General features: G+C 46.8%; 1 protein-coding gene across 14 annotated transcripts in view; it reads left to right on the forward strand.

Annotated features, from left to right (window-relative positions):
* Positions 1-17502, forward strand: part of EBF3 (EBF transcription factor 3) — a 125353-nt gene that overhangs the window by 11753 nt on the left and 96098 nt on the right. For all 14 annotated transcript variants that reach the window (XM_019728260.3, XM_088791748.1, XM_088791750.1 and 11 more), the window contains 2 exons: positions 1987-2060; positions 3664-3732. In XM_019728260.3, coding sequence (XP_019583819.1) covers positions 1987-2060; positions 3664-3732 — 143 coding nt within the window. The remainder of the gene's footprint in view (positions 1-1986; positions 2061-3663; positions 3733-17502) is intronic.

A 17502-nucleotide genomic window follows, 5' to 3' on the forward strand; every position in this document is an offset into this window, starting at 1 on the left:
ATGCCTCCCATTCTGCCCGGCAATTAGTGTTCCGATTTTACTTCCCCTTTAGAAAGTTGGTCCTTACCTAGGCAACAAGCGTGTTAGATTTTAATGTCTGCAGCGGTGAAACGGTGTGCTTTTCTCTTAGAGGAAAACAGATCTGACAGGTAAACTCCACTCTTTCTTACAAAGACGGGCGGTGTGCCCTTCGGTAATTATTTCACTGGGAGTTAGAGAAGCCTCTGGAAATCGGGCTGCTGGTTGATAGGGCGCTTTTATTTCTTTGTGTATAAGGGCTGGTGTTCTCGGAGAAGCTGTGGTCTAATTAAGAGGTTGATGTAAGCAGCTAAGTTTCCCTGTTGTCGCATAGAGAAGGGAGGATTCGTCTTAAGTACACTTTTATTGTTCATTTAGCCATGGACCTTTGCAGTATAAACAGGGCTGAAAATAAAGGCATTTAATCTCCTCTAGCTGACGGGGGTTGGGGGGAAAAAGGGAAAGAAACAGCCCAGTAACTGATCAAAGAGTCAATGGCGCTGAACCGACAGTTTATGGATTTCTGTTTGTGCTACAAAATAAAAAATAAATCAAATATAAATACGAGGCTCCATCCGAGGACAAGCCGCTCTCTCAGGAGGGCTGATGCTGCGCCACGCGCCCTGCAGCCCCAGGCGGCCCGTTGGCCTGCGGTGACACTAACACTTTTGTGGATCGGAGCGGGGTCGGAAGGGAGCCTGGGGGAGATGGGCTCGCAGGGACCCTTTCCTCTTCCCAGAGGGCAGCCCGGGCTTTCTCGGGAGAGAGCTTTGTCCGCCTGGAAGTGGAGGAAAGTGTCAGAAGTGCCGGAGGAGGTTGGAAGTAATTTCCAGATAATTTTCGGGGTGGGGGTGGGGGTGGCGGGAATGGGGAAAGGGGACTCCCCTCCCCCTCCCGCGGAATTTTCTGCCGGGAACTTGCGGCTCCCGGCCCCCGCCTCCTGCTCCTCCCCCAGTGGCATTCCCCCCGCTTTTTTCTTATTTCTTTTTTTTTTCTTTTTTTTTTTTTGCGAGGCCCGCGGTGGGGCTTGCGCTGGCGGCCTGGCCCCGGCTCGGGTTCCCGGCGGCGGCGCTGGGCTGAGCGCCGTGGAGAGCGCACCTAGGGCTGCGCACCATCTGGCGGGGCCTCTGCTCAAAACCCACCAGAGCGTGCGCGCAGACACTGCCTTTTTACCCGAGAAAAATCATTGTTAGCAGTTTCAAAATAAACACCAGATTGGCCATTAGCACTTTCTTTCCAAATATCATCCGGCGAGGAGCACGTGGCCACGCGGGGCTGGGTACCCCAGGTCCCTGAGCACTCCTGCCGGGTGCCGCGAGGCCTGGGCCCCGGCGCGGCCACGTGTCGCTGCTGCGCCCCGGCCATCGGGCCGCCTCCGCGTGCAGAGCCCCGCGTAGCCCAGCTCGCAGGGCGGCCGCCGCAGGCAGCTGGGCTTAAACACGAGCAGCGGCCGGGCGCCCACCTTGCCCGAGCCCGGGGAGCGCTCAGGGCAGGCCGGGCGCCACCCTCGGCTCCAGACAAACTGCTACCTCGGCTGGGGCTCTTCCCCGCTTCTTTAGTCGCAGCGCGTTCTGATCGGCCTCTTGCAATATGCGGATTTGAACTCGGTGTAGACAATGGCCGGAGGACGCGGCCCGGCAGCGGTGCTGGCAGCCGAGGGACCCGGAGCCCTGGGCGCCGAGGTCGGTGCCTGCTCACCGTCGCTCCCTGCGCCCTGGCCTCCCCCGGGCGTGCGCGGCTGCGTCTTCCGGAGCCGAAGGGCCCCCGCGCAGGCTCGGAAGCCGCCTAGGCCTAGCGCCGCTCCAGGTGACCTCGCCGGAGGGTGGCCTGGGTGGGCCGCGCCACCTCCCCTATCCACCTATCCACCGTGCACCTGCAGCCCGCCCGCGAGGCCCGCAGCGCCCGTGATGGATGGGCACCGAAGCCTAGGGCGCCTCGTAACCCGCGCTTCTGCTTGTCCCCGCTCAGGCCATCGTCTACGAGGGCCAGGACAAGAACCCAGAGATGTGCCGCGTGCTGCTGACCCACGAGATTATGTGCAGGTGAGCGTCGGGCGGGCGGCGGGAGCGGGCGGGCGGCGCCAGCTGCGTCTACAAAGGACGCCGTGTCCAGGCGCCGCCACCCCGCCCAGCTTCGGGAAGGGCATCGATTGAAATGTAATCGGCCGGGCCACACGCTGGTCGCCCAGGAGCCCGGCTCATTTCCCTCCAGTGATGACGATCACCGCGACGGTCTGCTCAGCAGAGCCGATTAATATGTTGGCCGTGTCGCTGCGATGTCGTCAAAAATGAAAACGGGTTCTGGGTGGTGCCTGTGTCCCTGGCGGAGGAGTCAGAGATCACTTGGAGTCACTTTACTACTTCCTTCTTCAGCGCTCGCATCCTGAGCTATACAATCGGCTGTTTTTGATAAAAGGAAAACGCTTTTGTACTTATTATGGAGCTGGTGTATGTGAGAATAGGGCTGCGATTCTGTCAGTTAACCTCTTCCCCAGAGCAGCCAGGCATCGTTCATATTGTTGTTAGAGTGTGCGCCTTACTGGAGAGCTCTGTCAGAAGAGCCATTTCCCACCTGTTTTTTCTAACTACCACAAGAGTTTCACCCCTACATGGCAAATAAAAATGCATCATTGACTTTGTATGTGCGGCATGTGAAATATCGTTGCGAGAAATAATAAGGACCTGCTTTGCAGGCTTGCAGGCTACAGTAGCAGGCCGCAGACTCTGAGGGGCATACTCTGCCTGGCTACGGATGCCGGTTGCCTAAATGCCATTTCTGAGCAGACATATTGTTACAGCACTAATATACAAAAGCTGACTTTTTCTCATATCAGGTAATAAATATAAATTACAACCAATAAAGTGGAATTTCTTTATTATCCACTTCTGCATGTACTGCAATTAACATAGAAAGCGCACAGATGTGATTTAAGCTCTAAGTGGAAGACTGTAGACTTTCTTTAATCACTTTAGCTGTCAGCTTTAAAAGGCTTTATATACTTTGCCTACCATATGGTGTTAATTTAGCTAATTTAGACATGTAACCATTATACAAGTATGCTTTTTTAAAATGCAAGAAGCATAACATTTTTGTTTCATTTCTGCTTTAATTAAAGTTTCAATAACGGAGTTAAGGTAGGCTTAAAGAAGGAACAATAGAAGTTTCTGATAGATGGATGCATGCTTTTGTGCTTATAATTATTAAATGCCCAAAAGAAATATTGGTTGAAGGTGGCATCTTGCATCTTTTCCAGAAATAACAGCTTGACAATTAGAGGTAAACAAAAGCTGAAGCTGTGAAAAGTTATTCCCAAGCCTCCTGCCTCCCTTCTCCTCAGTTCCCTGCAAAGGCAAACACCAGCAGCATGTTTTCCATATTTTACCATCACAATTTAGGTGGTAGCTCTGTTACCCTCCTACTAGGAACAGATAGGTTCAACTTTGCTCCTTCCGGTAGAAAGTTCCATTAGAAGTTTGGCCATGGAGCACGTGAACTCACTGGGTTTTAATTCGCCAAACTGCCTTGCTAGGATAACTTACTTTCTTGACTCCAGCCGCTGCACTGTCAGACTTAGAAAGAAAATTACAAGTTGGGCATGAACGGATGAAATGCATATTAAAACCACTGTTGCCGATTACTCCCCAGCCGGTGCTGTGACAAGAAAAGTTGTGGCAATCGGAACGAAACGCCCTCAGACCCTGTGATCATTGACAGGTAAGGATGACTTCTTTATTTTTTCAAAGCCAAAGTGCAGTAACAACCAAACGCTTTGCCTTGCTTGGTTTCCAGTGGCTCCGTATTTTTGAGTCTGGGGTTGAGCTCATCTTGTGCGCTGCACCATTTGTTGTCGTGTGTGTGATCACGCACAGGTGGGTTGACTTGGAAACCTGGTGGCTCGCTCTGTGGGGATTCAGTAATTGCTTGCGAGTTGTCAAGGGAAGCAGTTTCATCTGCCACTGCTCTCACTGTGAGGAGCACTTTATGCCTAGAGAGTTTCTGGCTTTAAACCCAGAGATATGTCATAAAATGCTTTTTGCTAATTTGTTAACAAGTATTTCATTTTTGCATTATTTTTATCTCAGATGATAGCTGAAGTTGAGACCTGGGTGGTATTACTGTTGTAATTGTTGCCCAGTGTTAGAATGAATTTAATCTGCTCTCAATTAGTTGCAAAATGTCTCCTAATTTTTTTCCAATTGTGGCTGTCGTTTTATGTCAAGTAGCAAATATGTAACTAACAAACCAAAGTTGTTATAATTGAAACTAATTACACATGCTGGTTCCATTTTCCAACATTAATTTCCATAACTAGCTGAGCTGTATGCATTCTTTACATTTGCTGCTCTTCATCTTGTTATTTATCATATTCCTTGGGCCACAGTTGCATCCCTTTCAGCTACTAATCATTAGTCCTAATAGTGTCAATGTGCATTTGGCATGGCTTTCGTTGAAACAACAAAAACACCGCCCCCCCCCCCTCGGAACACTCACCCAAGTCGCTGGGTTTGGGTGACCTGCAGGAGGGGAGGATTTCTTTCTTCCCAACAATGGGTAGCAATAGCGAAAGGCCCAGGGTGTGATTGACTGCGGATTGTGAAATTGGTACCCAAATCAAATAAATGTTAGACGTGTACATATGACACCAGTTTTGTGAAGCAGAGGTTTAGACTGTTTTGAAGAGGGGTTGAATTTCAGCAGCTTTCATTACAAAGTTATCTTTTGATCATGAACTTTGCTGTCCAGTGTCTGAAAAATTAAACCCGGAAAACTCCATGAGTTAAGCCTAAAGAAATATGCGCCACCAGTGGAGAGCAGTGCTAATGTTTAACTAGCTGGAATAGCTGTTTGCTTAGTGGAGAATGCTCGGTATCTGACAGAAGGGACAGCTCTCTTATTAGTAATCAAATAGGGTTGACCAGTTGTGGCCGTCACTCAGGCAATTGAGAACAAGTTCAACACTTTATAGAACTCGAACTACAAAAAAATCAATATAATTATATTTGTCTTTAGTGTTGTGGCTACGGAAATCATCCAGCCTCGGATTGTTGTCTTGTAACTGAATTTATTTTATTTTCTTGATTGGCTTAGAGTGTTTGAGTAGCTATTGGAATCTCGTCTGAGTGTCAGATGCTTGAAAAGGCAGCCGTGTTTGCTCGTTGTACAGGATTGTGAAGTGTTTCATCTTTTGAGTTGTCTTCAGTTTGTGATAGTTATACATTTAAAAAGATGACTTGTTTTTAAATCATGAGGTTTTCAGCCTGGCACAAGAATGCTGTGTTTTCTCCCTTTAAAATCACTTCAGGTTTGTGTGGCGTTCGATCATTTATTGACTGTTGATACGGAATAACCTTTAATACTAGTTTTTATCACATGAGAGGTAGCTCCCCTAGATAGGCAGAAATGCCTCTTTGATTCTGGTCTGAGTGAATGCTCTCTTATATTTGGTTAACTACAATATGTGCTAAGATTACTGATACCTTTCTAACCTAAGAGAAGTGTGTGATCATTTGATATTCTAGAGGCATGAGAGGAGGGGAAAAATGTAAAAACATTTGGTTAATGGGTTTACCAAGTTTATTTGAATAAGGAGGATTGCAGCTCCTTACGCCTGGCATAAATGCTTTGGAGGTCTTAATTATTGATGAAAAATCTGCTCGGCTTCTAAATTCAAAGATATGACAATTTTATAGGAATTTTAATCACCTTCCATGTTAGGGATATTAAGGTAAGGATAGTTTTATGTAATGACAAATGGAATGTACATTTTCACCATTCTTAAGAGAGCTGTCACTGATAATGACATAATACTATTCACATTTTGTTGCTTGATGTAAATTCTCGTGTAATGATTGCAGTATTGGCATACTCTTCAGTTTGAGGCATATTTCTAGGGGGGAAAATGAAGCATTTAGTGTTCACTGAGGCAAGTTGTGTTAATCAGAGAAAGAAAAATGCCTATAGGAGGGGCACATCTTCAAAAGGATGCTGTCTTTTGCCACTGAGATGTGTTTCAGTTTCATAATGAGAACCACTTTTGTGGGGTGTGTGTTGCCTCCTAAAATTAGTTGCTGCTGTGGAGCTTCTGCCCGTGTTTCCTCCTGAGTGCTGCCGAGTAAAGCCCCCTTCAGACGGGGGAGTCAGCCCACAGGTCTCCATCAGCACTGTCATCACTTGGTTAGTTGGCTTAAAAAAGAATTATATACAGCGTGCTTCTCCGGCTCCTCGTGGCCTTTGGGTACATTTAGCAGGTTCTGACCAGATAAGGCATATTTGTCCTGAGGACATAAACCAATAATTCCAAGCTGAATTGAGATCAATGGGCCCACATTTGTACTAGCCCACGCCGAGGAGGCTCTTCCGGCATGCCGAGACTGCTTTTCTGTGTTATGAGAGCAGAGAAGTAAGTCCCCGCTCTGGCAGGCAAGTCACATTCTATAGACTCTGACGCCTTAAATCAATTAATTACACAATTTAGTTCAGTTATCTTTCAGAAGCATTAAATACTCACGAACAGCATGAAGACCTTTCTGAGTTGAAAAGAGGGGGAAAGTGAGGCTATCTCTTTACGTAACCCTTTTTTTGTGAAGTTGTCACTTACCTTAACTGTTTTCTTCCTTGTAAAACGATGCTAGGGAAACCATTTTTTATAGCTCCACAAATATAATTATACTGCACTGTATTTAAAATAATACAACACCTTATGGGGTAAAGGAGAAGCATAATGTTTTAAAGTAAGAAGTGGGGTCAGTAAGGAGATACTCCAGGAGAAAGCACGGCGGGTAGACTGTAGGGACCTGCAGAGCGCGCGACGCAAAGGGGGGAAGGGCACGTGTGTGTGTGTGTGTGTGAACACCCAGGCACGTGTAACCACATGCATGTGCATGTATGTGTACATGTGTGTGCACACACGTGATGTTTCACGGTACTGCTGGAAAGGATGGGGGTATCGTTTTCCTCGTGGAATAATGTTTTCTGGGAAAACACAAAAGCAGATGGTCTTCATTAGGAACTTCCATTGTCCACATATCCCAACTATGAACAGATAAATCTCTCCTGTTTCACCCGTACATTCCAAGGGCTGTAAATGATTACAGGATGTCGCTGTAGCTGCTAAACCAAAACCACACGTTGGCCGTCGTCCTCCTCCCGTGCCATCCCATCCCGGGGGGTCGCGTTAGGCTCTCTGGGTGCCCGGGAAGGCGCCCGCTCTTACCGCCCCATGCCTGCCTGGCCTGAGTGGACTGGAGGTGCAGGGTCCAACTGTTGAAACTGGGAAGGCCGACTGTGGAGGCGGCAGGGGCTGGGTGCTGCGACCATCCAAACGGGTCGGGTCGCACACTGTGCTCCATGCTGCGCCGGGAGCGTGCTCGGCGGGGCGGTTCCAGATGGCACCATCTCAGGCGTCTTACTCGCTGGCATCTCTGTGGCGGGCATTGCCCCCTCCCCAGTAAATTTGGCATTGGTCTATAGAGTTTGGGAGACTTATCATTCCAAGTCTGTCCTACTTTCCTGTCTGGAAGCCAGACATCTGTTTATCCCATTTTCTTTCATACAGAGTTTGGAATAGCTTTAGTTTGGGGTGGGGGGAGGAAAGTTTTGTCATATTTAACAGCTGTTACAAAATTTCAAGCCTGTGGGCTCTGAAAATACTTTTCAGCTGACCTCAGATTTTTATACATAATTGACACTGGATTGTAGAAAGATATTATTTACTTAACCTTTCATTGTCTGCGATTTCACATTGTCCTTAGTCAGATGCCCTAACTACCAACAGTTTTAACTCTGCCCCCTCCCCCCCGCCCCAGCCCTCCGAAGCCTCACTCTGATTCATTTATGAGTTTTAAGTTTACACCTTTAAAGTGATTGCAGAACGCTGGTGGTAGCTGAAGACCGAGTGGAGATTTTCCTTCTTTCTCTCTTTCTCTCTTTCTCTCTCTCCCTCTCTCCCTCTCCCTTTCTTTTCCTTTTTTTTTTTTTTTAGTCAACAGTGTTTCCTTTCACTTCCTGTCACAAAGGTCAAAGAGAGCCGCCCTTTGCTGGCACTGCTCCTCACTGAATTATTCATGGCATTGACTTTTTGTCAGCACACACAGTTGTGCTCTGGGACATTTTATTCATTTACCTCATTTAAAGCGCCTTTCTGCACCTGTTCAAGTATTAATATCATGTAATTTGGGCCTAATGCCGATTTTGCTGAACACTCATTATATTTTTTATTAGCTATATTTCCAAACGATTATGTATGATTATTACCAAGCCTTATAAACAGCACCGGGTTATTCCCCAGTCCCTTACATCTTCTTGTCAGGTTGTTTTCAGAAGCGGGGAGGATAAACATTTGACCAGTCCCAATGTTTTTATTCCTACTCCATCTCCAAGCACAGAACTTAAAGCTTCCTCCCTCATGGCTTTGCACGGGCCTGATTAAATCCAACTCCGAGGGAGCTGTACAAATGCCAGCGTTTATAAGGTCAGCGCTTTTGTTAAAAATGCTATGTAAATGAGGATCTGCAAAAAGGGACATTAAATAAAATTAAATTCATTGTCTTCTTTAATGTCATTTACATTTTGGCTAAGCCCGAGCCTGTCAAGGAGGATTTTAAAAATAATTTTAATTACACACCATTTAGTGATCCAAGGTTTTCCATTCAGCAGCATTTGGATAACCTGCAAAACGGGGACTGTTTATTAACTTCTTAAACGACAGCTTGTCATTTCATCTGCATAACGCAATGAAAACAGTATAGTTTGGTGTTAATTTTTCCTTCTCAGTTTCCTTAAAGATGTGAATATAATTATCAGTGAGTAGGCCTCTGCATCCCCAACGCTCCTCTTGGTGTTGGCCGTATGTTTGAGACGCCTGTTTGGTTCAGGGACTGTTTTAATACATTGGGACTTCAGTGAAGGGGAAACACTGGCTAGATATTTGGCAGTATGAAAAGCACAGTTTGGATGAATGGACCTGGCTACAAAGAATCTGATTTTGCCTGGCACCAGCCCCACTGGCTTCGATGCACTCAGGTGTGAATGGCTGTTTTATTCCCTGGCATGCCAGTGGAGAGAGGCAAAAAGTTCACCACGCTCATTCATCCTCTAACAATTTTTTTTCATAAACTTCTGAAAATAAACAGAAAAGGAAGAGCTGCGTGATTGAGTCACAATGACAGGCTTTCATTTGAATAGGGGACACCAGGAACAGCTCCCACTTTGTATGTTTTCTTCTCCTGGAACCCCCCCCCCCCCCCCCCCCCCGCGCTGGAGTCTGCATCACACGTGCTGAGTCTGTGTGCTGACCGCCACTGTGTGCCACAGTGCATGCGGCTGTGGTGGCCACGGAGGTTCAGGGCCAGGAGAGGAGGGGAGCTGACCACCAGGCCAGAGCCTGCCTCTCTGGTTTAGGCTGAGGAGGCCTGCCGAGATTTATGGCCGCCTGGCCTAGGGAAGGACTCCAGGGCCAGGCCAGTGCAAGGCTGGGTTTTCAAACAAGCCACACATCCATAATGACTTCCGCAATGCTCTGAAACACGCTGATTCCCGTCCGCGTGTGCAGGGGAGAAGTCTCCTGGAGCTGCTGTGCACGGAGCGCCGAGCAGCACTCTGCTGGGTATGAAAATGCAGGGGGGTGGAGGGGAAGGCTGAAAGCGGGGCTGTCAAAAGCTATAGTCCAGGAGGTATGTTGACGCAAGCCATCCCGCGCCTCTGCTGCGGCCTTATCAGGTGAAAAGCAAAGATATTACCAGTGCCTGTAATTGTGTTAGGATGGCTTGGATGAATTGGATTACCTTATGGAAAGCCGTCCAAACTCAGGGTTCTGTTACGCATGCTTACAGGAAGCAAATAATTACTCTCTGTGCACCAGAAGATAATTGGGGCTGGCCAGAGGCCTTCTCATGCCGCCGAGGAAGCGGCAGAAGCTGGCCTCAGCAGAGCATTTAGGAGACAAACCAGGAGGACGGGGATCCTTGCTGCACGCTTAGGGGGCTCACGGTGATGCTGTAATTTTCGGTTACTTTTCAAAGATGCTGAATAATTTATCAGAATTCAAACTAACAGTGGCAAGGGGAGACACGTTGGAGGAGATAAAAATTCCAAGCTCTAATGATGGAAATTGTCGCTGCAGACAGGAAGTGATTGACAAGTAGGGGTACAGGAAGTGAAAACTCACAGAGCTTAACCTGTACTTTGGCAAAGCTTCTAGAGCTTACACTCGGAGAAAATGAAAACCATTCACTCCGTCAGCTCGCCAGAACACAAGCTTCTCTTGTTTGTTTATCTTCATAGCAAATCTCCCAAAAATGTTTGTGGTCAAAACTCTATATAATGAAACATTATGCTGGTATTATTAATGCTTTAAAATAAAAATATGGCTATAATTTAGAAAAATAAGCGGAGGAATTTTATGTGTCAAGGGCTTTTCGGTGGTATTTTATAAGCTTCTTAGACTTTGGGGTAACTAGCGTTCATTAAATGGTAGAGGCTCGAGAAAACTGTTTTTAAAACTATTCAGAAAACAGTCAGGCATCTCTGTCAACATAATAAATGCTATAAATTGGCAAACAATTAGATGGAGAGTGCGGGGGGGGGGGCAATGGGGACGCTCGCATTTTGGTTGTTTTCGAATCACTCATTTCCCTTTACAAACAAAACATGAAAAATATCCCTCTGTCATTCCTTTGCTGGAAGTTGCTGGGCTAGAAAACGCTGCAGCTGCATGCGGCCGGCTGCGGTGCCAGCAGTGGACGGGCTGCACCATCTGAAAACAGCAGAGGGGGTAGCGCCCTGCCTTCCCAGTAATTCACGAGGAAATGAGTTTAACATGTGCAGAAAGGAAGGGGCTGGGGCTGTGCAGTTGTGGGACGCAGAGCCCAGGCCCCGCTGGCGGAAGGAGTCGGCTCCAGCGTGTCTCTGCTGGGTGTGCAGTGAGCCGCACATCTGGGGGGGAGGCTGCCTTTGCCCAGACAGGCAGCTCCAGCCGCGCCCCTGCCTCCGCCCCGCTCTCCCTCCTCCCTCCGCCCCCTCCTCTCTTCTCCCCCCCCCCCCCCCATTGCCTATCTTTTCCCCTTCTCTGTCTCAGCAGAAAGCAGTTGGGGGCAGGGTGCCATGTTAGAACAGCAAGACAAAACTTGGCGGTGTTTAAGGCCCTAAAAACACGTGCCCTTGTGATGACGAATTTCCAAAGGGGGAAAGACCAACCTGGACCACTGAGGCCTGCCGTAGGTCCCAGTAAAGGCTTCAACAATGGTTTCATACAGAAACACACAACCTCCCCCTTGCTGCAAGTTTTCATTGAAATGGAAAGCTTGCGCCGAAATGGCCAGTCTGGATGTTATGGAGTCCCTGAAAGCAGGTCTGGAGCCCACGCCTGGTCTGGGGCTGTCTGAAGGCAACATGTGCAGCACAGGCATGGGATTTGGTTATGGGCACGGGCGGGCAGCACGCCCTCCTGAGGCGTGCACGTGGGGGCAGGACAGCAGGGCACCCCAACTCTGGGGGGGGATGGGGCCTGCACAGAAGGCCCAATGGGGGAAGGTGCCCCTTTTACTTTAAGGAACACCCAGCAAAGCCAACTTGACATTGGGGAGGGGTCAGGGACGCTGCTCTCCAGTCCTGTTGAAGGGGGGTTCCTTCCCGAGGATCCCCTAAGTTTTCTAAAACATTACGCATCAGGGAGTATGGTCAGCAGGCATCCAGCTATGTCCCTTCGGAGTTGTCATGGCCCAGAACCACGTGGCCAGCTCCCTGGCCTGGCGTCCCATGGCCAGGAAGAAAGACTGGGAGATAGAAACGGGTGCTTGGGAGCTGGTGGCCACGGAGCAGGGACACTCAGGTCACACCAGTACCAGTGACAAACTACCCCAACTTGACATTTTGTCCCTCTATCTTTGACGTAGATGCCAAGGTGTCCTGATAACGCTTTTTAGAAACATTAATAGACTTTATTTTTTAGAGCAGTTTTCGGTTTACAGAAAGTAGAGTCCCCATGTCACCCCCCTTCCCTTTTAGTAACATCTTGCATTAGTGAGATACATTGTTACAATCAATGACACAGCAGGGATATGTTGTGATTAACTTAAGTCCACAGTTTGCATCAGGGTTCACTCTGGCTGTTGTACATACTACGAGTTTGGACAAATGCATGATGACAGGTACCCACCATTTAGTACCATGCGGAACAGTCTCCCTGCCCTAAACGTCCTCTGTGCTCACCCCATTCGTCCCCCCTCCGCCCAACCCCTGGCAGCCCCTGCTCTTTCATTGTCTCCCTAGTTTTGCCTTTCCCAGAATGTCATGGAGTTGGAATCATACAGCATGTATCCTTTTCAGGCTGGTTTCTTTCACTTAGAAATGTACATTTTAGGTTCTGCCATGTGTCTTTGTGGCTTTATAGCCGCTGATAATACTTTCTGAATGTCAATTTGTTCTTAAAGGTTTCTGAGCAATATTTTTCCTTTCATTTAATGTCTTGGTATTTTTGTAATAAACTCCTTTACTCCTGAGCTTATCATGACCCATAGTGTTTTGATACTTGGCTGTTGTCTGTGGATTTCTGGTGGCTTTTAGGAGTTTACGTGTCCCACCCCTCCCCCCCTTTTTTTCCCATGAAACAGTTAGCTCCTTTGCAAGAAAATGAAAACATTGGAACTATTTACCAAGAATTTATTTAAGTGGTATGACTCGATTTTGCTTATTATCAGGGTTTTTTTCCCTAAATACTTTTTTAGAATACTTAAATAGCATTGGCCATAAAGGGAGCATGATTAAATTATCGGGACGGCAGATACGCTGCACTGTGGCATAAAAACGGAATGAATTCAGCATTCAGTGTAGTTGTTGGCTTTTTTTTTGGTTTAATAAATTAAACTACAAATTTTCCTAATTGCCAAACAAAATGTTAGGCCAGCTTTAGCCATTGCGGACAGTAAAACACAACATAAAACCTGCTGAGAGTTATATGTGGTATTTAATATGAGACAGAGTAATGCACGGGTTTTTATGGTTAAGTATGAATTCACACCCACAGCATTTGTTTCGCATTAGGAAAGGTTTGTAAATCAGACCCGTGTGCAGGGATGGGGTGGTCCTCGGCGGCCTCTCTCGTGTCTCTCCTGCCTGATATTTGGTTATTGGAAATGCTGCCAAAGGGAGCTCCCCCGTCCATTTCCATCTTCTCAATGAAGCGATTCGTCCTCTGACATCAGGAAGATTGGGTCAGGAAATAAGTGGGGGATTGGATTAGACGTGAAGCTCATCCCCACCGTCGGAGGTCATCGGCCTGATCCGGCCACCGGGCAGTAGCCATCAGTTACCGAGACGCTGGCTGCCGATCGCTCCTTGGCCAGCGGGGGCCCCAGGGAAAGGTGGGAAGGATCTGGGAAAGTGCTTTCAGGGGGAAAAATGGCAATAACTATCATTTATTAAATTTGACAAGCAGGTTCTAAATATAACAGCCCTTTCCCCAAAGATCATTACTTTGAACAAATAAATGAGTTATGCAAGTTAATAAACGGCTAGGTTCCCCATCCAGAGGTGTGCCTCTCTGCAGCTCAGCAATGGATCCGCTCTGTCCCTCTGCCCCAACAAATGAGTGACTGTCTCTTACTTCTTTTTGGCCACCAACGCTTTGTGTTGGGCTCACTGCTCCCACAGAGGACAGCGCACCAATGACCGTCTAAGAAAAGCTTTACTATGAAAACAAACTTGCCTTGATTCAGAATGATATGACATGTAGCTATGCCTCATGGTTTTAAAAAGGCTTTCTTTCACACATGATCAGGAATACTGCCAAGGTACATAAGGACCTTTTAAGGTTAAGAAAGAAATGACTGGGCTGTTCCACGTGTTGGGATCAGAAGCATATTTGCTGGGCTGAGGGTATTTGTCATGGCAAGTGACTGCTGCTTATGCTTCCTGAGACCCCATCATAATTATTCCCAGCAATTAGAGCATCCAGAACCCCATTCCAGCCCCAAACACATTTGTTCCCATTTATTAGACTGTGAGCAGTAACTAATTTACATTGTTTCAGAGTTGTGTGTTATGGTAATTTATTGTGTGTGCTGGGGTCACACAGAGGTGACCAGTCGGCAGGGCAGGAGGGTCTAGAAACGTGGGGGCAGCAGAGCGGGGGGGCGTGGGGTTTGAAACCAGCCACGGGCTTTTTAATCACGTTTTGATTTATTCTCTGTTACGTTACTTGCTTTGCTCTCACTCCCTTTCTGTTTTTGAACAAATCAGAGCCTGGAACAGGATTTTTTTTTTTTTTTTGGAAGGAAATGGAAGCGCTATCTTCTAACGAGTGGAAACTTTTACTAATGCCCTGAATAAAATATTTGTCAGCGGCCTCCACTAAACGTAAAAGCACTCCGCAGAGGAAACAATGCCTTAACTGTTCGCTTCTCATCATAGCGGGTTTCGTTATCAAGTTGAGGAAAAAGGCTTGTTTAGGCGAAAATAATGATCATAAATAGAGCTGTAGAGTGGGGCTTGGAGGAAGTGGTGACAGTGCCTGCTATCAGGACCCGCAATTCCAAGGAAATATGAGCGTCCTGATCCAGGGAAGCAGTAATTATCTTTTTGTGAAGAATGTACAATGGTGTCGGATGATGAATTGATCGCAGATTGGAAGCGTGGTTTCACTGTCATGTACAGAGATAAGAGGGAGCCCCGGGACTGCTCATTGCTTCTGCTAGTTCACAGCCAGCCAGTTTATTAGCACAAATCCCAAATGTTTAGTAAACTCATTAGGTTCCATCTAATGCTAATTTATCATCATAGATGGAACCCTAGCAGTGGAGGCCAGAGGACTGTACCGAATTCGCATGATTTACAGAGCGTTCTGATCAATCACCTGCTTTGCACTGGCCATTTTTCTTCAAATGCTTTAAATGGGCCCGAATGATCCATAGGATTAGGCCATGGCAATCGGTTAGGGTTCTCGGAGTTATCTTTCCCGTGATGGTTATCTGAAAGGTTAAGAAATCCTATACAGTCTGACGTGGGGGGAGCTTTGCTTTTGGATTGCCTCGCCACCCCCCTTCCCTCCCTTGCTTGCCTCCCCCCTCCCCATTTCCCCCTTTCCTTTTACAATCCAGTCACAGAGTCCAAGTCAAAGAATTTCCTTGCAAAATCAGTTTACCAAGAAATGCATCATGGTACATAAATGTCAAGTACAGTTTATTCTAAACTTCAGACAGTGTTTTTCTTTTAAAAAATCAAGCTTTAAATGCCCAGTTCTCCTGACATTTTCGTACATATTCTATAGTGTTTTCGAAGAGGATAATAACCTTTGCTTGATCCTAGGCAACAGCTGCAAAGATAATGAAATTCTTATGATATTTCACCAGGTAAAATGTGAATTGCAGAAGAAAAGCTATTGAATTTTTATGGATCTTAATCGCATAAAATGAGATTCATGGGGCATACGTATAACTATACTCGGCGGGCCGGCAGCTGCAGTTGCGGGAAGACTCGCTGTGCAGTGCGAGGGGCGCTCAGCTTCCGCTAGGAAAATGGTCCCCAAACGCAGCCTTCGGCTTGGCCTAGGAGTGATAATGAAATATGACAGAAATTTCCTTGTGTGGATCAGTGGCAAGAGAGGTCCTGCACGGCCTGTATTAATTCACCTGACTTATGTTCCAGGTCTTGATTTACCTTATGATTAAAAACTTCTGCAGGTTTGCTCACCAATTGAAATCAGATCTCATCTGCAGCTCAGTGGTATTGATCCCTATTTAACATCAAGGCTCAGAATTGATTGGCATTGATTAACAATAAAAATGCTCTCCTCAGGTCCAGCCGCCAAGCTGGGGTTCTGAGGGAGGCGCCCCGTGGTAGTCTCCTCACTGACCGACCTGAAAGAGAAATGGCCCCACCCGCAAATAAACACTACATTTTAATGTTACTGTAACTCGATGCGGGACCGGCAGTGCAAATTGATTTTGTTCTTGTTGGAGAAGATAAATATCTTTAATAAAATTCTCATTTTATTTAGGATTTTACAGGAATAACTTGATTACTAGAATAGGGATATTTTTCTTTTCCCACGGTGTAAAAAAAATGGATTAAAACATAAAGGCCATAATAACCTACCACCGAAGATGAAATGTTCACGCAGAAATCCTGCACTGGGTGGGGAAGTCCGGGGGAATTTCTTACCCGTGGAGACACGTGCTGCACCTTACGTGCCTCTGGTTGGACTGAGCGGTTTACAGTCTCGGCGGGGTCTGCTGGCCCATGACTGTCATTTGCTGACGGCCAGCTTCCTTCCAGAACGTTTCACGAACATATGGTTCCAAAGAGCTCAGCATGGAAAAGTGGCTCGATAGGACCAAGCCCAAAGCCTTAAAGGAGACTGGAGGTTTGTTTCTGTGTTGTTTTCACTAGTGTGGACGCGGCCCATCGTAAGAATGTCTAACAGGCCTCTCAACTAATAGCAGAGAGAGAAGAGGATGTGTTAAGGAGCATGAATAAGAAAAGTCCTGCACACTAAAACTTTTGATCTGCCTGCCGGGGACCTGTCTTGTTCCGAAGCTCGCCTGCTAGCTGGTGAGCCATTGGCACTCATCCTTAGCATCCAAACGCGCTGGAGGCCAGGTCCAGCTGAAAGAAATTATCCAATCTCTAACATCCAGAAGTTTACAGTTATATAATGATGGAGAAAACCACAGGTCCCAAGGGATGTCAAATTTTAGAGATACTTTTAAAATGAAATTATCCAGCCAAGCCTATAAGACAACCTTCTTGTACTTAAGACAAAAACGACAATCTGGAATAAATTTTTTTTTTTTTTTTTTTTTTTTTGGTGATAGGGCAAATCCAATTTGCTTCTTTAACTGTTGATTAAGGAATCGGTCCTCCAAGGCTGTCCCTATAAGTATTTGCTGTTTATTTGTCTGTGGAGAGCCGCTGGAATCCCCTCTGACTGGGAACGCCGGGTCAGGCATGGCTGTAATGAGCTGCCTGGCAGCGTGCAGACACCCTGACGGGCCTTGTTTGTGTGGAAGAAATAGTTGGCGTTTTGAGCAGCCAGGGGAAGGTTACCCAGTCACTTCCCATCATGCTGGCAGAGCAGTTGAGAACGGAGGACAGAAATCTGTCTTCTCTGCAGCCTTTCTTTCAGGGTCTGGAGGAAAACATCCATTAGAAAGCAGTAAATAAGTAAATACCCTGAATTAGGATGTATCTTACGCTAAGGTCCACTGGATTAATGTCAGCTCCTGGCCTGGTGTCAAAGGGACACCTGGGTGAACTGGCTTCAGAATGAACTCCTGTCACCCACTCTGCACACACGTCTTCCACTCCCACTCCAATGTGCATCTGTGTGGGCGGAGTGTCTCCTTTGCTCTTTTAAAATCCATTGTAAATATTTAATACAATCTGCCATCGATTTCATTTAAAAGGAAGATCTTACCGATAATATAGTCAAATGCAGTCACCAGATTTGCAAATAGGCAAGTGTTATTTAGAAGAAATAAATGTTATCGT

This window comes from Rhinolophus sinicus, chromosome 15 (genome assembly GCF_057876585.1).
Source record: "Rhinolophus sinicus isolate RSI-liver-muscle chromosome 15, RSI-T2T, whole genome shotgun sequence".
Classification (NCBI taxonomy): domain Eukaryota; kingdom Metazoa; phylum Chordata; class Mammalia; order Chiroptera; family Rhinolophidae; genus Rhinolophus; species Rhinolophus sinicus.